The 24,157-nt window shown below is 42.9% G+C and overlaps 1 protein-coding gene across 1 annotated transcript in view; it reads left to right on the top strand.

Moving 5' to 3' along the window:
• The window catches only part of sno (strawberry notch), a 276,724-nt gene that overhangs the window by 170,253 nt on the left and 82,314 nt on the right, over positions 1-24,157 (top strand). Inside the window, exons 9-10 of the mRNA XM_068368814.1 lie at positions 18,930-19,139; positions 19,725-20,065. Coding sequence (XP_068224915.1) covers positions 18,930-19,139; positions 19,725-20,065 — 551 coding nt within the window. The remainder of the gene's footprint in view (positions 1-18,929; positions 19,140-19,724; positions 20,066-24,157) is intronic.

The following is a 24,157-nucleotide window of genomic DNA, read 5'->3' as shown; positions in this document are numbered from 1 at the left end:
TATATATATATTATATATATATACAGACAGTCCCCAACTTAAGAACACAATAGGGACCGAGAGTCTGTTCGTAAGTCGTATTGTTCGTAAGTCGTTAGTGTTAAATTTTGGTCTGGAGTAAGCGTAACCTAACTCAGATGTCTACGATTTTCAGCAGTAGAAGTCAACAAATAGCCCCATTTCATATAAAATAGGTTATTACAAATATTTTACTTTATCATATTACAGTAGTCTGTATAATACTGTAAAGTTCAGTACAGTATGTTGTTTTATTATCCTGTACTGCACACTACATAATGGAAACTTGCACAAACAATCGGCCATACATATGCACTGCATTTCTGAATCAGCTGACTTTAAGTAAAATCGTAGTAAATATAGTGTACTGTACATTTAGTACAGTACTGTACATTAATTCGTTTTTAAATAAATGTACTGAAAGATATTTTATTGTTTCATTACCCAATTTTTTTGCTAGAAACTTACGTAAACAAGCGGCCATTTGCATTATGTACTGTACTGTAACGTTTACCTTTTCACGCTTATCAAATCAGCTGACTTGTACCGTACTGTATTTACTGTATGTAACAGTACTGTGCATTTAACTGCTTCATGGTTGTTTTGGTATTGTTAAATAAAATGCAGAAGGTTAGTTTACTGAATTGTTTTATTTCAATTTTGACCGACGGAATCATTCTTTGTAGAGTATACGTCACGTATCTTGTGACGTCATGTATTTGGTGGAAGTGCGCTGACAAACCGAATGATTTCCTTTCATGATGTTGCCGAGTAATCTTATTACAGCATTCCCATAATCGAAACGCCGAGTAACGATATCAAGTGTTTTAGTGGTCTGTATCATTAGTTATGAGATTAGTACAACTTACCGTAATGTTAAGAAAAAAAAGTCTGATGAAGTCTTATTTTTGGCGGAAGGAGAGAGGGAAATCAAGTGATTTTCTTCCGATCCGTTACTATTCCCATAATCGAAACATCGAATAAGGATAAAAAGAATTTTTTAATAATTTTATAAGAAATATGAAGATTTAACTGCATTAAAAATCAAAATACGGAGAGAGAGAGAAAGGGGGGGGGGTGCGTATTCCGTGTATAACTAATAATAAGGTCTATCAACGAACTGTATGGAAAATGTGATACCCTATAATACATTGGCGCTGTTGTAATATTCACTATGAAGAGATTTCGAACTATATGTGCGCATAATCGTAATACTGCAGCGTGACCTTGAGATCAGCTGATCTCCCAACCAAAAGTAAATCAAAAGTAATTGTTGATTATTGAAATGCTCAAGAAATAAAAAAAAAATATGAACGTGCTTTAATAAACCACAATTAAACACAATAATGTCTAATGAAATATGAAGGCTTAATATTGAACAAAAAATTGAATACTGTATGAAGCTTTAGAATTAACTACCCATATGCGATTGACAGAGCGAGCACACACACACACACACACACACACACACACACACACACACACACACACACACAGAAAGAGCTACAACGATTTCGCATGATACCTAATAATAAGAACTGTAGGGAAACTGATTTTCTGTAACATATTGGCGGTGATGTAATATTCATCTTGAAGATATTTCTAATATTGTTAAGAAATAAAAAAAAAATGCCAAAAGTCTGATGATGTTATATTTCTTCTGGCGGAAGGCGAGAGGCAAATCAAGTGGTTTTCTTCTGATCCGTTACTATTCCCTTAATTGAAACATCGAATAAGGATATAAAGAATTTTTTAATAATTTTCAAAGAAATGTGAAGATTTAACTGCATTAAAAATCAAAATACAGAGAGAGAGAGAGAGAGAGAGAGAGAGAGAATTTAAATTGAGATGAAATCTACGGATGTTTACGAACATGTTTGGACTTCCTTCAATTTGTGTTCGTATGTACCGTTGTTCGTAACTCGAATGTTCGTAAGTAGGGGAGCGGCTGTATATATATATATATATATATATATATATATATATATATATATATATATATATATATATATATATATATATATATATATATAATACATCATACATACATATACCAAGCCACTTCCCCCAATTTTGTGGGGTAGCCGACATCAGCAAATGAAACAAAAAACAAAAAAAAGGGGGACTTCTACTCTCTACGTTCCTCCCAGCCCGACAAGGGACTCAACCGAGTTCAGCTGGTACTGCTAGGGTGCCCAGCCCCCCCCCCCCCCCCCCATTATCCACCACAGTTGAAGCTTCATAATGCTGAATCCCCTACTGCTGCTACCTCCGCGGTCATCTAATGCACCGGAGGAAGCAGCAGGGCCTATCGGAACTGCGTCACAATCGCTCGCCATTCATTCTTATTTCTAGCACGCTCTCTTGCCTCTCACATTTATCCTCCTATCACCCAGAGCTTTCTTCACTCCATCCATCCACCCAAACCTTGGCCTTCCTCTTGTACTTCTCTCATCAACTCTTGGATTCATCACCTTCTTTAGCAGACAGCCATTTTCCATTCTTTTCAACATGGCCAAACCACCTCAACACATTCATATCCATTCTAGCTGCTAACTCATTTCTTACACCCGTTTTCTCCCTCACCACTTCGTTCCTAACCCTATCTACTCGAGATACACCAGCCATACTCCTTAGACACTTCATCTCAAACACATTCAATTTCTGTCTCTCCATCACTTTCATTCCCCACAACTCCAATCCATACATCACAGTTGGTACAATCTCTTTCTCATATAGAACTCTCTTTACATTCATGCCCAACCCTCTATTTTTTACTACTCCCTTAACTGCCCCCAACACTTTTCAACCTTCATTCACTCTCTGATGTACATCTGCTTCCACTCAACCATTTGCTGCAACAACAGACCCCAAGTACTTAACTGATCCACCTCCTCAAGTAACTCTACATTCAACCTTGCACTACCTTCTCTTCTCGTACATCTCATAACTTTACTTTTACCCACATTAACTCTCAACTTCTTTCTCTCACACACCTTTCCAAATTCTGTCACTAGTCAGTCAAGCTTCTCCTCTGTGTCTGCAACCAGTACAGTATCATCTGCAAACATCTAACTGATTTACCTCCCATTTATGGTCATATATATATATATACTGTGTATGTGTATGTATATATATGTATATATATATATATATATATATATATATATATATATATATATATATATATATATATATATATATATATATATATATATATATGTATGTATGTATGTATGTGTGTGTGTGGTTTGTATTTGCCATGGATAGTTGACTCCTCATCAAAGGATATTACAGAATTGAAACATGTCCACCTTATTTGTTACTTGTTTATGTTTTTGCTAACAAAGACAGCACTTTACTGTCTTTGATTCGCTAAGGTTGGAGAATGCTCCACCCATTTCATAATAATAGTAAGAGGAGCAACACCTTGTCTTTTTTTGTTATGGGAACACGAGAGACATCTGACAAAAGATTTCCCTCGAGTGTCCGCGTTCTTTTGATTTTAACAGTACTTCCATGTTGCTCAGGCGTCTATCATACTCGCTATGTATTGTTAGCGAGGTGGCAAGGTTTTCTCTAGACCACATTCATATACCGTATTAGGTAAACCCGGGTCAATGTCCATGCCAGAAATAGGACTTCTTCACTCCTAAGAGTGAGTCATCCACATAAATAACCTAGGGTTGTTAGTATGGGAACAAATGACAAGCTCGGAGATAATTTATATTTTTCCATAACTAATACAAACCTGTAGTTATTTGTATAAATTGGCCTGCCATCACCCGTCTTCCTGTAAGTCCTGCCTGCAATCAAAAAGTGACGTAGCATGCAGCTGTGAGAGTGTATTTAAGCAGCTAGGTATCCCTCCAACCACCCCTTGCCTACCCACTCAAGTGGTTAGGCAGGGTTGCCACCTCGCACTTTTAGTCTAATAGCTACCTTCAAGCTTTTTTTTTAGTGTGTATTGTTGTGTGTTTGGTTATTGTCCCGCTATGCGGACATGTCCAGGTATTGAAGGCCGCCGCTGCAGTACCTTCATGTCGTCCGTGGAGATGGACCCACACCCTTTATGCCCGGCTTGACGGGGAAGTCAGTGCTTGTGGGACAACACCTGTTACGAGTGTAGGGAGTGGCCTGCCTCCCAGTGGGAGAGGTTTGCGCTTAAGAAGAAGTCGTCTAAACGCGAATCTTCGCTTTCGGGGTCCTCGAAATCGAAGAAATCGCAGGCTTCTGCTTCCTCTACGCCCGAAGCTAATCTTCAACCAGGCCCTTCCAGGGCACGGTCGAGCAGTAGCGCAAGGCTGTGACTCCAGGTCAACCCTGTGGGATAGGCGAACGTGGCGGCTCCCCTAGTAAGTCGGCTCCTCCTCTTCCCCCAGGGCGTGCCTGTTCCTTTCCAGACCTTGTGGCCATCGCTGGGCATCGATGGTCCGCCTTCGTAGGAAGTTCTCCTTGAGCTCCTCCGAAGGGGAGCAGAGAGAAGGCGGTCATCTCCCTCCTCTGCGGAGGTCGATCCTTCTCTTGTGGGCGCAGGCGCTGTTGCCCATCAGTCAGGCCGAGAGTCTGGTTCCGACACCGAGGAGTTAGCTAACCCACCTGTGGTGGTGGCAGGGCTCTCTCCTAGGCAAACTTCTCCTTCGGGAACATCTCTCTCGTTCGCGAGAGGTCTTCTTACGCTTTAGGTTTTCCTCCAGGGGCGGAAAGAGAACCTTGTTATAAGCGTAGTTCTCCTTCTGGTGAACTCTCCTCCCCTGCGGAGGAATTATCTGTTGACCTTGATCAGTCTCCCCCTCGGGCGGAGTCTGTTGAAAGTTCCTCTCCAGAGGTTCGTAGAGTGGATGGGTGGGTAACCCCTCTCCACCCCGGACGTCCTCCTCCTCCTCGGGCTGTGAGGAGACGTCTTTTTGAACCGGCTGGTTCTCCTCACGTTGACCCTTCAGCGTCTCGTGGTGATCACCCTTTTGGGCTGGCATGATCATGAGTCTTCGGGCTCTCTTCATGTTGATCCTGTTGTTTTCATGACAGCAGGAGTCCTTCGGGTCTCTGTCGCTCTGAACCATCAGCCTCTCGCAACTTGAAACCTTCAGGTTTCTGTTACGCTGAACCCTCCGGCTCTCGTAACGATGGTAATGTTGAAACTCCGGGTTCTCGTACCTTCAGTCACGCTGATTCTTCGGGATTTCGCAACACAGGCTACGTTGGGCCTTCGGTCCCTCGTACCCTTAGTCACGTTGACCCTCCGGGGTCTCGTGACAGAGAAACTTTGGTTTCTCGTTGCGTTTATCCTTTGGGTACGCGCCACACAGTTTACGCTGAACTTTCGGGTTCTCGTGACCATAGTCATTCTTTTTATGACAGTTTTCAAACTCGTCATGTTAACCCTTTTACCCCCAGGCTATTTGGAACTTTCCAACCCTTAACCCCCAGGGGTTATTGGTTTTCAAGCACATATGCAGTATAATTTTTTAAAATTGCTCTACCAGCCTTAATTTTTGTCATAGAGAGGTCAGGTTGGTCTCATTCTATTGGAAAATGCCTGAAGTTTCTCAAAAAAATTATCTAAAATATGCAAAAAAAAAAGAAATGTAAATAGCAATTTTTTTGCAAGGACGTACCGGTACGTCCATGGGGGTAAAGGGATGAGTTTTATGAAACGTACCAGTACGTCCTTTGGGGGGTAAGTTGTTTACGCTCACACAACACAAGCTATCGTGAACCTTCAGGTGATCATAGCAGTAAGTTCTCTCACCAACCTGAGAGCTCTCGCGCACATGACCAACTTGTCGCACGCAAACAAAATGGCGAACATGGCGCTGGTTCATCCTATGGCGCGCCATATACGCGAACATCCTGTTGCTCGCCATGCACTCGAACAACCTACTGCGCACCATGCGCGTCAAGAGCGCGAAAAAGGGGCTCGCAATCAGGAAGGGCGCGCGCACGAGCACTCTTCCGCCTACCATCAGTTTGGCTCACGAGTGCGCAGCCATCTTGGCGCTCACAATCAGTCTCTCAAGCCTCTTAGGCCTCAACAGAGACAACAGTCGTGTGTGCGACTGATCCCAGATCCTATCCCTAAGGGTAGGCCTGTGCCGATCTTACCTGTAGGGAAGCCCCCTTCAGACAAGAGGGTTAGGAAACCTGCCCAGGTTTCTAAACCCAGGGAGCAGTGTCTTCCTAAGGACCTCCCCCTTAGTTCCTCGGGAGCCCGTGACCCCCCGTGGCTTAGCGCCTCATTCAATGTAATGGGCCAAGCCATGAAAGGAGTCGTTCCCCGCTCCCAGTCCTTAGGTGACACGCCTAAGATCCCTTTATTGCCTCCTCTTTTCCCCGGGTCCTCTCCTCCCTCCGATCCTAAGAGGAATTCGGAAGATTCCGTACAGGCGGGTCCTTCTGGCAAGGGGAGACAGTCATTCCCTCGCAAAAGACCTCTGGAGGAGATAAGGCATGAACCTCAGGGTAGCCCCCTGCAGTTCAAGATGCCACAGGTCAGACCAAAGGGGAAAAGGAAAAGGATTTGTCCTTCGCCCCCCAAGGAGGATAGGGTTACTTCCTGTGGAGACTCCTTCCGTCCCTCACCGGTCGAGATAGTGCCTAAGGAGTCACGACCTGTTACCAGACGGGACTCATCCGATACGGCAACGGACTTATATTCCACCCGTAAGCCGACGGAGCCCTCTACGCCCTTGTGAACAGAGGACCTCCGGCCTTGTGGGAGGGAACTGAAGGATTTGTTCACCATCCTCAAATCTTTGGCCAGGCTTCCTTCCTCACTGCTTCCCAGGCAGCCGGAAGCGAGCACCTCTTCGGCAGTCTCCCTATCCCCAGTCTATCCAGTTGACGACCTCGACCTATGGATGAGCGCTTGGACGCGGAGGGGCAGAGCGATCTCGAGGACAACTCTCTGTCAGCACCCGCTAGCCCTAAGCTTATGGAGGATAAGAGGAAGGTGTCGGAACATGCCTTCTGGCAGGTCTTAGCCTGCATCCGTTCCATCAGTGAACTACCAGATCCATCGGCAGCCCTTCTAGATGGAAAAGAAACAGTCCTTGACCAGTTCTACGGCACTCAAAAACCTCAAAGGATCAGTGCTGCTTTGCCCTGGTCAAAGGGGTTGGAGATTGCCAAACAGAATGCAGTGTCCCAGGCAACTGGGTCCAGGGTCCACCTCCTCTCTCCACTCCAGTTCGTCCTCCAAGCCCCTACCTCCTCCGTATGTGTTTCAGAGGAGGTACTACGAGATCCTCGGGGAATCTCTTCCAACACTGCCTCTCAACCACTCTATAGAGGCACTCTCGAAGGCCACACCCTTCGAGAAATTTGCGGGACTTCCAGTCTCCTTTCCGGCCTCTGAAATCCTGAACCAGGAGAAGGTGGCGAAGTACGTCATGCAGGCTACTTTGTGGCTGAATTTCTAGTTAGGATCCTAAAGACAACTGATGTGGTCTAACGACTTGTCTCGGAAGTCCTCTAGGAAGCCTTTGAAGACTTACCTATTGTCTGGCACTCGGGCCATCGAGTTCCTCTCCCATGAGGTAGTGAATCTTTGGGCCAACACTATCCTGAAGAGGAGAGATGCCGTCATAGGCAAGTTTCATAGACATCTCCCTCAAGCCGAAGTAGCGAGACTAAGAAATGCTCCTTTTGAGGGAAATTCTATGTTCCATCCCGAGGATGTCGAGCAGGTGGCAGAAAGGTGGAGGAAGTCCAGTCAGGACTCCCTCATCCAAAAGGTCTTAACAGCTAGACGTTACCCCTCTTATCCACAGCGGAAAGCACAGCAAAACCCACAACCGAAAAGGGCTATAGACCCAAAACAGCAGGGTAAAAAGGGTGCGAAGCAGGCCATTCACAGCAAAAAGTCTTTTTTAAATATTTAACTTAGCCGGTGAATGTATAATTGCTGCTGCTCCAGCGGCTCGACAGAAAACACACACAAAAACTCGCGAGCGATTGCTATGAAGGTTGCGGGTGTGCCCACCAGCGCCAACTATCGGCCAGATACCACATATACATGTAAACAGACCCAATTTTTTCTCTGTCGGCCTTAACGACAAGACGTATCAATACTCGCTGTATAACCTGGAGTTTTCTCAACATATTTGGTGAAGTACTTCCTTTTGGTTTGAGCTTTCGCAGTGCAGGTGTTTTATCTTCAACTTAAATCTTGAACTCGTTTTTGGATAGATTTAATTCTTGATGACTTTGGATTGTTTTTTGGACTTTCTTTAAATGACTTTTAAATGGCCGACCCTTCCCTTAGTACGGAAGTATGTTTTAGGCTTTTAGCAATTATCTTATCACGTTATAAATTAATTATAGATTTTCCTCTATATATTTTATATCTCAACCGCCTTTATTAGACCTCTTCGATTAGCTTTCCATTTATAATAAACATCAAGATAAATTTTAATGATTAGTTTATATGCGACCTTTCCTATTCCTCCTCTAATCCGAGAGTAGGCGGTCCTAACTTGGAAACCGAAGTTAAACAACGTTGTGCCCTTTCAATCGTAAATAACTTTTACAGAGCAAATGATTTAAAACTTATTAAATGAATATTTTTTAGTAGATATTTTATGAAAGATTTTCTTTGAATAGTCTTCGTACTGTTTCAAAGATGAACTAACGTTTAGTTTATTTATGCTACGCAGTTTGCGCTCTATCGTTACGATAGAGAGAGAATCACGGTTTCACTTTGCAGAAAGAGTAAATCGATTCTGACGTTTTGTTCATTCTTCTTTCAAACTTAAATGTTTTAAATACTATTTTAAAGGAACTTGTTAATTGAAAAACCTTTCAGTTTTTTCCTTTGGTCAAATAACCTGTTTATTGACGAAAGGTAAGTGGGCTCTTCTCTTCGGTGCGAAATCAAGAGAGAGAGAGAGAGAGAGAGAGGAAGAGAGAACGTTCCGATCTTTATTCTCGTCCCAAGCGAGTAACGTTGTTCTCGAGTCAGTTTTTTACTCTCGTCCCTAGTCTCTGTACAGGGAGAAAGGATAAAACGTTTTTAGTTTTTATTCTCGTCCCAAGGCACTGTACGGTGAGAGATTGAAAACGTAGTTTTGAACGAACTAGTGTTTAGTCTCCTTCCCAGCCACTGATCTTTTTATCTTAATATATGTTTACGGTTTTTTTGCTTGTATTAATGTGCTTACATTATAAGACTGATTTCGCAATTATAACCTTTTGATGAGGGTAGAATTGCGTGCTTCAGGTAGAAATCAGTTTTTATTCATACCTAATGTGAATTGTTGAAAAATTCGATTTCAGTGAAGTAAGTGCAAAACAGAAAATCGTAGTGATAAAGTGATAATTGCGCAAAGTGTTATCAGTGTTGCGACCGAGGGTTCGTCTGTTCGTGCCTGTCGTTCGCCTAGTCCGAGACCTCTTGCAAGCTCCCAAGCCCAGGGGAGAAGTAATGTCGTACGACTTACGGGTTCGAGAGGACTTGATCAGCGAACAGACGTTCCCTCTCATCAACACCGCCCCTACCATAAGACGAGCGAGATGATTTTCTCCTCGTCATCCGAAGGCTTTTCGCATAAGAAACCGTGGAACAAGGTTTCGAGGCCCTTTAAGCGAAAGTCAGTCCTTTCAGGACAGGTCCAGCGTCCTAGTTGTAACCATTAGGACAGCTCTGACCCTATGCAGTCATCGGAAGACTGCTCGTCGCCTAAACAAAAGCGTAACACAGGCTCCGAGTGTTTTTGTAGGCAAGGTTTTGCAGTCACAGACGTTACCCTCGTCTCTTACCGCAACCATTCCCGTTGATCCTAAATGGGTTGTACGGCAAGACATGCAGAATAAGCTTGCCTCGCTTATGGAGGACTATTCTGTTGAGCAGGTTCACGATGATCCTCGCCGCTTAGCTGATCGAGATCTTGGCCGTCAGCCGCCCAAACGAGCCTTGCTCTTCCTGTTGACATTGACGTTACAAAGTCACGTCAATCGTGTTTTGTAGAGCCTCACTCGATGCAGTCCCGTGTTGACTCTCAGCCGCTTGTGGACGTTCAGCCGCTGCCGCTTGCTCTTATTGACGTTCAGGACGTTCACCAACCAGCATAGTTGACTTGTTTTGACGTTGAGCGTCAAGCACCGCAGTCAAGAGTTGTTTTGACTGCTCAGTCTAAGCAGTCAAGGCAGTCTCGAGTTGACGTCGAACGTCCTCCCGCACCTGTTGTTGTTACTGGTCAGTCCTTTAAGCAGTTACATGACATAGCGTCCTTGACTGATACTGTTGCTCCTTTGCGTGTGGACTCTGCATATCAAGCATTGCCACCACGGCAGGTCTCTCCCTTGGTTGAGACTCTGCTATTGTCGGACAAGGTTCCTTCAGATGAGGAAGTTGCTGATCCCCCTCCTACTGATATTCCCTTGAGGACTCTGTCAGACGGAGAGGAGCCTAAAGCTGCTCAGCCCTCTATGGACTTTAAATAAATCATGCTGATTTTTAAGGATCTTTGTCCGGATCTTTTTGTAACTGCTGCTCCTCGTTCGCCTAAACGTCAGAGTTTACACTAGGCCTAGCTACTTCGAAGCCGTTGTTTTATAAGCTAGTGCTCTCTCGCTCTTCTAAGAGAGCTTTACGTTTGCTAGGCGACTGGTTTATCACCAGGAGGAGTTTGGGGGAGACAGCCTTTGCTTTCCCTACTTTTAAGCTGGCTTATAGAGTGAGAGTCTGATATGACACGGGAAAAGTTCTCGGCTTGGGAGTTCCTGCCTCTGCCCAGATAGACTTCTCAAACCTCATAGACTCTCCCTGGCGCCTGGCCATGAGACGCTCCAAGATTTTATGGTCGACTTCAGAGCTAGACCATCTCCTGTTAGGAGTTTTTTTCGAGCGTTTGAAGTTTTGCTGTACAATTATGTCATGCATAAACAAGGCTTTCAGGGATGGCTCCAATGATCTGACAGCCACGTTCTCTGCAGGAACAAGTCCCTCAGGGATGGCTCCAATGATCTGGCAGCCATGTTCACTGCAGGAGTACGTAAGAGGCAAGTGCGCTCAATGTGTTCATTGTCAAGACAAACTTCACGATGAAGTCTACCAGGCTGTCTTGACAGCATTAATGGAAGGCGACTGGATGGTCTCTCTCGACCTTCAGGAGGCATACTTCCACATTCCTATACACCCTGATTCTCAACCGTTTTTTGAGGTTTGTTTACAGGAATGTGGGGTACCAGTTTCGAGCCCTGTGCTTTGGCCTCAGTCCTGCTCCTCTCGTGTTTACGAGGCTCATGAGGAATGTGGCAAAATCCCTCCATCTATCGGGGATCCGAGCCTCCTTGTACTTGGACGACTGGCTTCTCAGAGCATCGTCCAGTCTTCGCTGTCTGCAGGATCTACATTGGACGTTGAGTCTGGCCAGGGAGTTGGGACTTTTGGTCAACCTAAAAGTCCCAACTGATCCCATCCCAGATTATTCTATATTTGGGGATGGAGATTCGCAGTCCAGTTTTTTCGGGCTTTTCCGTCTGCCACCGAATAGAACAAGCCCTGCTCGAAGTCCAACTAATGCTGTAAAGAGAACGTTTGTTCAGTCAGGAGTTGGAACAGTCTCGTAGGGACTCTCTCATCCCTGGAGTAGTTTGTCTCACTAGGGAGACTACACCTTCTGCCTCTCCGGTTCCATCTAGCCTCTCACTGGAACTAGGACAAGACGTTAGAGACGGTATCATTCCCAGTCTCCGAACCAGTAAAGGCATGCCTGAAATGGTGGGACAGCAATATCAGTCTGAGAGAGGGACTATCCCTAGCAGTCACGAACCCAAACCACGTGTTGTTCTCAGACGCGTCGGATTTGGGTTGGGGTGCGACCCTGGACGGTCGGGAATGCTCGGGTCTGTGGACCTCAAGTCAGAAGAGCATGCACATCAACGGCAAGGAGCTATTAGCAGTCCACTTGGCCTTGATGATATTCGAAAGCTTCTTCGAAACTAAGTGGTAGAGGTCAACTCAGACAACACCACAGCTTTGGCGTACATCTCCAAGCAAGGAGGCACACTCCTTCACGCTGCTCGAGATCGCAAGGGACCTTCTCTTATGGTCAAGAAATCGAGGCATCTCCCTGTTGACGAGATTCATCCAGGGGGACTTGAACGTCTTGGCAGACTGTCTCAGTCGGAGGGGTCAGGTGATACCCACGGAATGGACCCTCCACAAGGACGTGGGCAAGAGTCTTTGGGCTACTTGGGGTCAACCCACCATAGACCTCTTTGCCTCCTCGTTGACCAAAAGGTTACCAATCTATTGCTCTCCAGTCCTAGATACAGAAGCAATCCACATAGACGCGTTTCTACTGGATTGGTCTCTTCTGGACTTATATGCATTCCCACAATTCAAGATAGTCAACAAGGTACTGCAGAAGTTCGCCTCTCACGAAGGGACAAGGTTGACGTTGGTTGCTACCCTCTGGCCCGCGAGAGAGTGGTTCACCGAGGTACTTCAATGGCTGGTAGACTTTCCAAGAAGTCTTCCTCTAAGGGTAGATCTGTTACGTCAGCCCCACGTAAAGAATGTCCATCAAAGCCTCCCCGCTCTTCGTCTGACTTCCTTCAGACTATCGAAAGACTCTCAAGAGCTCGAGGCTTTTCGAAGGAGGCAGCCAGTGCGATTGCAAGAGCGAGGAGAGCTTCTACCATTAGAGTATACCAGTCGAAGTGGGAAGTCTTTCGAGACTGGTGCAAGTCAGCATCTGTGTCCTCGTCCAGTACCTCTGTAGCCCAAATCGCAGATTTTCTTTTACATCTGAGAAAGGTTCGCTCCCTTTCAGCTCCCACGATTAAGGGCTACAGGAGCATGTTGGCTTCGGTCTTTCGACATAGAGGCTTAGATCTTTCCAACAATAAAGATCTCCAAGATCTCCTTAAGTCTTTCGAGACCTCTAAGGAACGTCGTTTGGCAACTCCTGGATGGAACTTAGACGTGGTCCTAAGGTTCCTCATGTCAGACAGGTTTGAGCCATTACATTCAGCCTCCCTGAAGGATCTCACCCTCAAGACACTTTTCCTAGTGTGCTTGGCTTCGGCTTAAAGGGTCAGTGAACTTCATGCCTTCAGTAAGAACATCGGCTTTTCTACAGAAAAAGCCACTTGTTCACTTCAACTTGGTTTCCTGGCCAAAAATGAACTGCCTTCTCGTCCTTGGCCTAAATCTTTTGATATTCCTTGCTTATCAGAGATCGTAGGCAACGAACTGGAAAGAGTATTATGTACTGTTAGAGCTCTTAAGTTCTATTTAGCTCGTACTAAGTCATTACGAGGTAAATCTGAGGCATTATGGTGCTCAGTTAAGAAACCATCATTGCCTATGTCAAAGAATGCTTTTGTCATATTTTATCAGATTTTTAATACGAGAAGCTCATTCTCACTTGAATGAGAAAGACCGATGTTTTCTTAAGGTTTAGACGCACGAAGTTAGAGCTATAGCAACCTCCGTGGCCTTCAAGCAAAATAAATCTCTGCAAAGTTTTATGGACGCAACTTTTTGGAGAAGCAAGTCAGTGTTCGCGTCATTTTACTTAAAAGATGTCCAGACTCTTTACGAGGACTGCTACACACTGGGTCCATTCGTTGCAGCGAGTGCAGTAGTGGGTGAGGGTTCTACCACTACATTACCCTAATTCCAATATCCTTTTTAATCTGTCTCTTGAAATGTTTTTAATATTGTTTTTTGGGTTGTATGGAAGGCTAAGAAGCCTTTCGCATCCTGGTTGATTTGGCGGGTGGTCAAAGTCATTTCTTGAGAGCGCCCAGATTAGGGGTTTGATGAGGTCCTGTTGTATGGGTTGCAGCCCTTAATACTTCAGCTCCTGGGAGTCTTTCAGCATCCTAAGAGGATCGCTGGGCTTCGTGAGGAAGACAGACTAATAAGGCAGAGTAATCGTCTAAGTCAACTTCCTTACCAGGTACCTTTATATATTTGGGTTTTGTTATGATATAACTGTCAAAAACTCTAAGCATATACGCTGTAAACTTAATTAACTCTGGTCTCTACCCACCACCATGGGTGTGAATCAGCTATTATATATTCACCAGCTAAGTTAAATATTTAAAAATGATATTTTAATTATAAAATAAATTTTTGAATATACTTACCCGGTGAATATATAAATTAAAGCCCCCCCCCCTTCCTCCCTGATAGAGACCCAGCGGGATGAGAAAAATTGGGTCTGTTTACATGTATATGCGGTATCTGGCCGATAGTTGGCGCTGGTGGGCACACCCGCAACCTTCATAGCGATCGCTCGCGAGTTTTTGTGTGTGTTTTCTGTCGAGCCGCTGGAGCAGCAGCTATTATATATTCACCGGGTAAGTATATTCAAAAATTTATTTTATAATTAAAATATCATTTCGTGGAGGAAAGGGTAAGAAGGGATCCGGCCAAGGTCGGTCCCAGTAGGATAGGCAATCCTCCCATTTGTCCACCTGTGGGGGGGATGCCTGCAAAGCCGCTGGCAGAGGTGGCTTCAATACGCGGCCAAACCCTGGGCGGTCGAGGTGATTCGTTCAGGGTATCGTATCCCGTTCACACGCTCTCTCCCTCCACTGACTCGATTGCCGATTCCATCGAACTCCTGTGCGAAGGGATCCGCATGGGAGTTTACCCTCAGGGCAGAAGTCCAGTCCATGTTGGAGAAGGACGCTCTCCAGGAGGTCCTGGACGGGTCCCCAGGCTTTTACAGTTGTCTTTTTCTTGTGAAAAAGGCATCTAGAGACGAGACCAGTCATCGACCTTGGCCCTGAACAGGTTTGTCGAACAGACACCTTTCAGGATGGAGACTGCCGACACAGTCAGATAAGCGATAAGACCCCAGGACTTCATGTGCACTATAGATATAAAGGACGCATACTTCCAGATCCCAATTCACCCGTCTTCCAGGAAGTATCTGAGATACATGTTGAATCGGAAGCATTACCAGTTCAGGGTACTGTGTTTTGGTCTTTCCACAACACCCCAGGTATTCACGAGAGTATTCGCCCTAGTATCATCTTGGGCTCATAGAGTCGACATCCGTCTCCTAAGATATTGCTTGAGGGTACTCTCGGACGTACTATTCTATCTAATTTTTCTTACTCTTGTTTTGTTAAAGTTTATATAGGTTATATAGGAGAAATTTATTTTAATGTTACTTTTCTTAAAATATTTTATTTTCCTTTTTCCTTTCCTCACTGGGCTATTTTCCCTGTTGGAGCCCCTGGGCTTATAGCATCCTGCTTTTCCAACTAGGGTAGGGTTGTAGCTGAGCATTTAATAATAATAATAACTGCTGATTCTGGCACACTTGGAGGCGGCCCTTCTCCGCCACCGAGACGAGCTTCTAAGGTTTTGCCAGGATCTAGGGATCATGGTAAACCTCGAGAAGTCTCAACTGCTCCCCTCTCAAGAACTGGTATACCTAGGCATGCGATTAGACACCCTAAGGCACAAAGCGTTTCCATCAGATGAAAGGTTCCAGAGACTGAGGGAAATAGCACAGGTCTTCCTCAGTCGGGAAGAGCTCCCAGCGCAGTATTGGCTTCGCCTTCTCGGTCACCTCTCTTCCCTGACCCAACTGGTCCCTAACAGTCGCCTCAGGATGAGTTAACTCCAGTGGCAACTAAAATCCCAGTGGCACCAACACTCCGATTCCCGGGATCACCTAGTCCGCATAGGGCTAGAGGAACATTCGGACCTCAGGTGGTGGCTCGCGGTGCCGAACCTTTGCAAAGGGGTCGATCTTCTCGTCTCTCCCCCGGAATTGATGCTTTTTTTCAGATGCATCAAAAGAAAGGGGGGGGGGGTGTTCACATGCTGCACCATTACATCTCCGGCCAATGGTCTGAATCAGAAAGGTACCAGCACATAAATCTCTTAGAGGTGAGGGCAGCCTTTCTGACCTTCAAAAAGCTCCACCAGGTCCTGTCGGGGCACTCCGTGGTGTTGATGAGCGGCAACATCACGGTAGTAGCTTATCTAAGCAAACAGGGCGATACCTTTTCGCAAAAGCTGTGCCATCTTGAAGTAGAGATACTCAGATGGGCAGACGACAACTCGGTGACTCTATCAGCTCGCTTCATTCCGGGTAAGCGGAATGTGCTAGCAGACAAGCTGAGCAGAGCGACTCAGATAGTTGGCACCGAGTGGTCTTTGAATCCTCTGATAGCCAACAAAGTCCTGACTTTGTGGGGTTCCCCGACTGTGGATCTGTTTGCAACGGCCCTGAATTTCAGGCTCCCATTGTACTGCTTCCCAGTCCTGGATCCCCAAGCTCTTTGGCAAGATGCTTTCCAACAACGGATAAACCTGTACATTACGCGTTTCCGCCGTTCTGTCTGATGAGAAAAGTCTTCAACCAGGTACGAGCGAGCAACAACTTGCAAATGACTCTCAAAGCTCCGCTATGGCATCACGCAGAATGGTTCCCGGACCTTCTGCATCTCCTCACAGAGATCCCGAGGGAGCTCCCTCCATAGCACGACCTCCTCAAACAACCACATGCCAACATTTTCCACAAAGCCGTAGCTTTGCTTCGACTTCACGCCTGGAGACTATCCAGCACCACCTCACACAGAGAGGTTTACGCAACCGGTTGCGAAAAGAATGGCTGGACACCTCAGGAGAACCAGAGGCAGTCTACCAGGCTAAGTGGTCAGTTTTCTGTGGTTGGTGTCATGGAAGGGGTATCTTTCCCCTCGATGTCTCTGTTCCAACTAAAGCAGAGTTTCTTGCATACCTTCGGGAAGAAATGCTTCTCTCGGTCTAGGCAGTCAAAGGCTACTGCTCAGCCTTGAGTCCCGCCTTAAGATGGAAAGTAGTCGATATTTCCTCCTCGGAACTTTCTTTGCTCATACGTAGTTACGAGCTTAATTGTCCCCAGGCAGAGCTAAGACCTCCCCCCTTGGAACATGGTTCAGGTCCTCAGGTCTCTGAAGGGCTTCCCCTATGAACCACTACGCCAGGCCTCCGATCGCCACCTCACGTGGAAGACAGTATTCCTGCTCGCTCTGGCTTCGGCCAAGAGAGTCAGCGAACTTCATGGTCTATATGCTGATGTCTCCCACTCTAGGAGAAGGGGGAAGTAATCCTCAACTATGTCCCTGAATTTGTAGCTAAGACTCAAAATCCGCATGTGCTGGACTCCAGGTTCGGCCCATTCCGGATAGAGTGTCTTTGTGTAACCGAAGATCCAGACCAACTGTTACTATGTCCAGTAAGGAGTCTGAGGTGTTACTTAAGAAGAACAGCAAAAGCTCGCCCCCGTGTACAAGTGTCTTTTATCAGCACGGGGAAGGTCAAGAGGAGGGTCATGAGGAATACTATTTCTTCCTGGATAAGGAAAGTAATCGAGTACGCTCTATATCCAGACCCTCCTCTGTCCAATTAACCCAGAGCTCATGATGTCAGAGGCATTGCAACGTCCCTGGCGTTCAAGAAGAATTTTTCTGTGGCACAGGTATTGCAAGTGGGCGTTTGGAAGCGGCAGATGACCTTCACAACCCACTATCTGAAAGACGTAACCCACAGGAGCATCGAAACCTTTTCCATTGGTCCGGTGGTGGCTGCACAACAAGTGATCTAATGCCTCAGACTCTTTGATGGACAAGTAGCAGAGGGTTGATGGCTGAGGTTACCCGGGTTAGTCTGGGGGTGAATGAAAAGAATGGCTCCCTTCTTTCTTTCACCACCCCCCCCCTCCCCCGGTGAAACAGCTCCACAAAACCGAAGCATAGCTAACCTCACCCCTCTGCAGGTAAGATTCATTTCTCTTGTGCATCCTGAGTATGAATAAATACTTTGTTACGTCACCAATACCTCGTGAGGGAGGGTATTGGATAGGTCTTAGAACTCATGCTTATCCTTGAGTTCCTATGTAAAGACAAGCCAAAAGTATCTCTCGCACAAGTCTCTGCAGGCCGCTATCATTGAATTACCTTGTAACTACTTTGATTTTAGCGAGGATAGGGTTCCTACTAATTAGATCAAAGATCAATTAGAGGGAACCCCGGGTCATGACCAAGGCCAGTTGGTAGAACTTCCTCCCTCCTAAGAGTAAGTTACCCTATAAATAGCGAAGGTTTGTATCTGTGTCGGAACAAATAAAAAATTTGGAAATAATTTATATTTTTCCTAACATACAAACCTGGAGCTATTTATACAAATTGGACTGCCACCCTGTCCCCGTAGAAGTCCTGCCAGAAAGCAAAAGTGGTTACTCAACCAACATGTGTGAATGAGAGGTAGCCAGTCTACCCCAACCCTCTCCCGCTAACTGCCGGGTGGGGTAATTATCCCTCACTAAAATTGTCTTGGCTGGTTTTCAGCATTGCCGAAAGTAATACCCTATAAATAGCTCCAGGTTTGTATATTAGGAAAAATACAAATTATTTCCACATTTATTTTTTGTCCAAATTATTTAGAACAAGACTATTTGATATGATGGAAATTTATATCTAGATATATTGCATTCAATTTAGTAGGAGATTTAAATAATTATAATTGTTTTCACTTCGATATGGCCAATTTGAAATTAGTTTTCAGTAGAATGTATTTTGTTGCTTATGGCAACTGTTTCCTGTTCATCATGTTACTGTATACACATGTTTATGAGGACTTTTGATGAGTGGATTGCCATAGTTTGATAATTGCTGGACTTTCCAATAGTGGTAAAATATTTGTTGCATAGAGAATTTAATTGGTGTGTATTGGTGCATTATAATAATGCAGTATTAGAGAAATGGTCTTGATTTTTCCCAGTCATTAGAATATTAAAACCAAATCCAATTATTATTCAATTTTAAGGCTCACTAACATTTCCTATATATTAAATGTTGCTAGAGTAGTGATCAGCCTTTTTTTTTTTTTTTTTTTTTTTTTATTTATAAATATAGTACGGAATAGTTTTAAAAATGTTCTTTTATTGCAGTGAAAATTGGCATCAAGCATCCTGACCAGGTTGTAGAAACTGCGTCCATGTCATCCGTAGAGCCGCCTGATGTTTGGTATGAGATGGTCATTCCAGATGAATCAATAGATTCAGGGAAATTATCTGCTCTTCAGTTAGAAAGTATAACCTACGCCTCACAACAGCACGAACATTTCCTTCCTGATGGGTCAAGAGCTGGGTTCCTTATTGGTGAGAATTGTGTGGTATCAAAAGCATGAATTATTTTAATAAATTCTACCCGATATATATATTTGCTGAGGTCTGTCAAAAAAAAATATTTATCTTATTGTTTGTTTGCGTGGTTACTTATAAAAAGTTGTCTAGATTTTAGGGAAAACTTTCTCAAAAGTGGGTCTTATGCCAAGTAGACCAGATTTTGTCTTTTCCTTTATCTTCTTTTAATTTTTTTCAATCACGATCAATTAGTGTTGGAAACCTTGTTGAGGGAATTAATGTTATGTAATGTTTTCTTTATAAGGGATCAGCATAGTGAGGTTATACTGTAATACTGCATTTTCTCAAATTTGTTTATGAAATTGAAAGAGTTTGGAAGCTTAGAAAACCCTCATATACATCAAATTATTTCTCAAGTTTATTTTATAAGATATGTTTTTCCATTTACTGTATACCTGTATCATAACTGCACTTCAGTCGGTTGCTTGGTAATTTTTTTCCCCTTTTATGATTTTCATATTTAAGGACAAGTTGATGTAAGGTATTTACAAATGAAATAAGGTATTTATTTAACTTTTTCATTTTTTTTTTTTCATTCAGGTGATGGTGCTGGTGTAGGTAAAGGCCGTACAATAGCGGGCATAATATATGAAAATTACCTGAAAGGTAGAAAGAAATCCATATGGGTGTCAGTGTCTAATGATTTAAAATATGACGCAGAGCGTGATTTGAAAGACATCGGTGCAGGACACATACACGTAAATTTTCTTAGTAAAATGAAATATGGCAAGATTAATTCTGATTTAAATGGAAACGTGAAGAAAGGAGTTTTATTTGCAACGTATTCGGCTCTGATTGGAGAGTCCTCCAGCGGTCAAGGCAAATACAAGACCCGATTAAAACAGATTCTGAATTGGTGTGGGGACGACTTTGATGGTTGTGTGAGTATAAATATCTTTTTTCCAATGTAAGATTTAAGTATTTGTTCATGGCATTACAATATCTTCTTTGATACAGACAAACCTTCTATCATATATTACCTATTTTTTTATGAATGAGAAAATCTCGTCACATCAAAGTACAGGTAGTTGTCGACTTCCAACTGAGATGTGGATCGAGAGACATGTCGTAAGTCGATCTGGATGTATTTCAAACCCAAATTCTATTAATTTGTTATGGTGCTTCAAGATTTGGCATTCATCTAAGTCACATTTTATCAATATTTTCTTACTGTATATAGTAAGGCAAGGCAATTTTGGACACCTTTTTAGAAACCTTTGTACAAAATTTGTATTAATAATCTATGACCAAAAATCAAACATGCTTTCAAAAGAGGGAGGTCTCATCTATAAAAATAGTTTGTCTCATAATCATCAGAAAATTAGAAATTTCTATATCTCATCAATAAAAAAAATATCATCTTGGAGGCGAGGCAATTATGGACATGTCTGTATCTCCGTTAAGCAGCAACGCTCAATTTCCAAATTATGACAATTTGTGGTCACTATCAATATAAATATACTATAAAAAAATTATGGACTTACATAAATTTTTGTGTCCGTAATCCAAGATTGTCCAATTTTGCCTCGCCAAGAAAAAAGTGAGAAAGTTGCCTGTCCAATTTTGCCTCACCATAGCTTTGAAAACTGTCCAATTTTGCCTTACTTTATGAATATATGAATTAAACTTTGTATTCGAGCACACAAATATACTTTTATGTGTAAATCTATATATATGTTATCATAAGCATACAAAAATAAGACATTTTGAGTGCAGTATGGGGGGGGGGGGGGGAGTGTCTGCTCAGGGGTGACACTCTAAAAGGGGATGACACCCTGAGAGCTACATCTACAAAAAGTTTGTCTTTCTAGCCTGAGGGATATGATATGATTTTCAAAAAGTTATTTAATAACTGGGGACACACTCAAAGGTGTTGACACTCAAGGGTGGAACCTTCAAAAATATTGACCAAATCATGATAACATCCTCCTCGAGAGGGGTGTCACCCCCAAATGCTACAAATAATAATAAAAAAAAATCTTTCTTGTATATACATTGTTCCTAGAATAATTCACAAATCCAAATGAAAATTTCAGGTATTAGGGAAAATATGTTTTCCCTTTTCTGCTAATTTCCATGTTGATAACTGCAATAGAAAAGATGCAGCTGGCGTGTTGCCTTTTTGATATAGTGTTCAATGCGAGCAACATTAGAGTAAACAGCATGATAGTGAGAGATATCAACGACAGACAAAGCTGATCTCATAAACAATATTCGTCCTAAGTTGTACGTATCCAGTTTATTCTTATTATTTTTACCTCATATCATGAACGAGCCTATCAAAGAGACACTTTTACCTACAAAAGATAATCTTAGCAGAAAAAGCACCCAAGAATGATAAAAAAAAAAAAAAAGAGAAGAATAAGAAAGTCATTTGCTCAAATAGTAACAGAAAGGGAGGCAATCGAAGATTTAAGAAAAAGAGATGAAATGAAGGATCAATAAAAGGAAAACCCTAAAGAAAGGCATTAAGAGAAATAAAAACAAAACAAATAATGGTAATTACAAAGCAACCAAATATTTCTCGATTTCTAAGAAAAATCTGTGCAAACGCTAAAGTGAATATAAAAAAATCTAAATTGACCTAGGTAATTAATAGTGATTATTCAAACGACTTGGATAGTCCTGATAGCGAATCAAAAGGAATTTAATTATTTTGGAGGAGAGCGTTTCACCTCCATATAAAGAAGCCTCAGTTGTAGGAAAAATGGTATGTGGTAATTTATAAAGATAAGGAGCATCCATTATTTTGCATTGGTATAGCAACAAAATGGTTTTTAGCGGGAAGAGGGAGGCAAAGTGACTCACTTTGAGTTAAATAGCTTGAAACCACATATCATCATCTCCTCCTATGCCTATTGACGCAAAGGACTTCGGTTAGATTGCCATTCGTCTCCATCTTGAGCTTTTTAAATCAATACTTCTCCATTTAACATCTATTTCGCTCTTCATAGTCCTCAGCCATGTAGGCCTGGGTCTTCCAACTGTTCTAGGGCCTTGTGGAGCCTGGTTGAAAGTTTGGTGAACTAATCTCTTGGAGAGAGCGAAGAGCATGCCTAAACCATCTCCATCTACCCCTCACCATGATCTCATCCACATATGGCACTTGAGTGATCTCTCTTATAGTTTCATTTCTAATCCTGTCCTGCCAATATTCTTCTGAGAGGGCTTTGTTTTCAAATCTATAAAATCTGTTGGATATTGTTTCATTGTTATACTACCACAACTCATATCCACACAGTAACACCGATCTCACTAAACTGATATATAGCCAGACTTTTATATGTAATTTCAGGGCGATTTGATTTCCAGATACTACTTAACCTAGCCATTGTCTCATTTATTTTTTCAATCTTTCATTGAACTCTAAATCTTAATCCCTGTAGTAGATATCATAGTTCCTGAATATTTATATGGTTCCACCTCATTAAACCTTTTTCCTTCCAATGATATTTCCTCTTCCATTGCATGTTCCAATCTCCTCATCTCTGTCTTTCTTCTATTTATCTTGACCTGTGGTTTTCTGCTAATAAGGACAGCGTCATCAGCATACTCTAGGTCAGCTAATATCCTGTTACCAGTACAGTCCAATCCTTTTCCAACATCACCAACTCTTCTATGCATTACAAAATGCATGAGGAGGATAAACAACATAGTATTTTCATGACAACTGACGTAAGTGTGATACCTCTGTAAATATTGCCATCAGTCGGATCTCCTATTTGCAGTTTTCACCAACACTCCTAGCTCCCATTCATCAGGCTTTGCCTCTTCACGCCACATTCTACAAAATAATCTTGTAAGTAATCTGGGAGTCACATCATTTTCGGCCAATATTATCTCAGCAGTTATTCCATCATAACTAGAGGTATCCCATCTCTTCGAGTTTTTTAAAAAGATAGCTTCGACTTCAAACACACTGAATTCATTGAGGAGCACATCAAGGTATTCCTCAGCTTCAGGTATATCAATCAAATTAATCCCTTTATATCTTCTATTCATGACCCCACTAAAGTCTTCCATCCAACATTGCCTTTCTTCATCTTCTGTTGTTATAACAGCTCCATCTCTCTTTTTGATGGGTATATGCTGCTTCTGCTTTGCTCCCGTAGAGATTTCTATAATAATTCTATGTACAATTCTTATGCCATAGCCACTCCCCGAATCCATAGCATTGTCAGACTCATCTGCTTTCCTGTCTAAATATTCTCGCCTGTCATTTCTGGCTTTTCTTTTGACCTCACTATCAATACTGGAATGCTTAGCATGCTCTACCTTGCAATTTTCATTACTTCCTCAAAAACTTCCAACAATCAACTTCTATCTTTGTCTCCTTTTTATAGTATCCCAAGTATCATTCGTTAATTGTTTGCTATTTGTCTCCTAAAGTCTCTAAGACTGCAAATCGATTCTTACAATCAATTACAAAGATTTCTCTGCTCATCCTCTAGAAGCTAGTTGTATCAAACCTAGATATTTTATCTACATTTCTGTTGGGTGCATTCGGTTTTAATTTCAGTGTAGCAAGAGGAGCTAGTGGTCACTACCAATATTTGCACCTCTATAGCTTCTCTCTTTATCAATGGCTATGTGATCTATTTGATTTTTGTAATTGCCACATGATGAAGCCCATGTATATTTGTGGATGTCCTTGGGCTGGAAAAGAACAAAAACTTATAAAATCTGCCCCATTTTCATTTGCAACTTCGCCAAGACCCTCAACACCCATCACATTCTCTATACCTTGATTATTCCTTGCAACTTCAGCATTGAAGTCACCAATCACAATTTTCGTATCTCTCTGGGATCTCATCTGTTACACACTGCAATTCTTTATAGTATTCATCTTTCCTGTCTTCAGGGGAATCATTTGTTGGTGCATACTTAACTATAGTACTCATAATGCACTGCTTTGATTTAAACTTTGCAAGTGACCATCTGCTATATACAGCTCTTCATTCCATTAATGACTT

Source organism: Palaemon carinicauda, chromosome 3 (assembly GCF_036898095.1).
Source record: "Palaemon carinicauda isolate YSFRI2023 chromosome 3, ASM3689809v2, whole genome shotgun sequence".
In the NCBI taxonomy this organism is placed as follows: domain Eukaryota; kingdom Metazoa; phylum Arthropoda; class Malacostraca; order Decapoda; family Palaemonidae; genus Palaemon; species Palaemon carinicauda.
The sequence above is the reverse complement of the archived record's forward strand: the minus strand, read 5'-3'. Positions and strand labels throughout refer to the sequence as shown.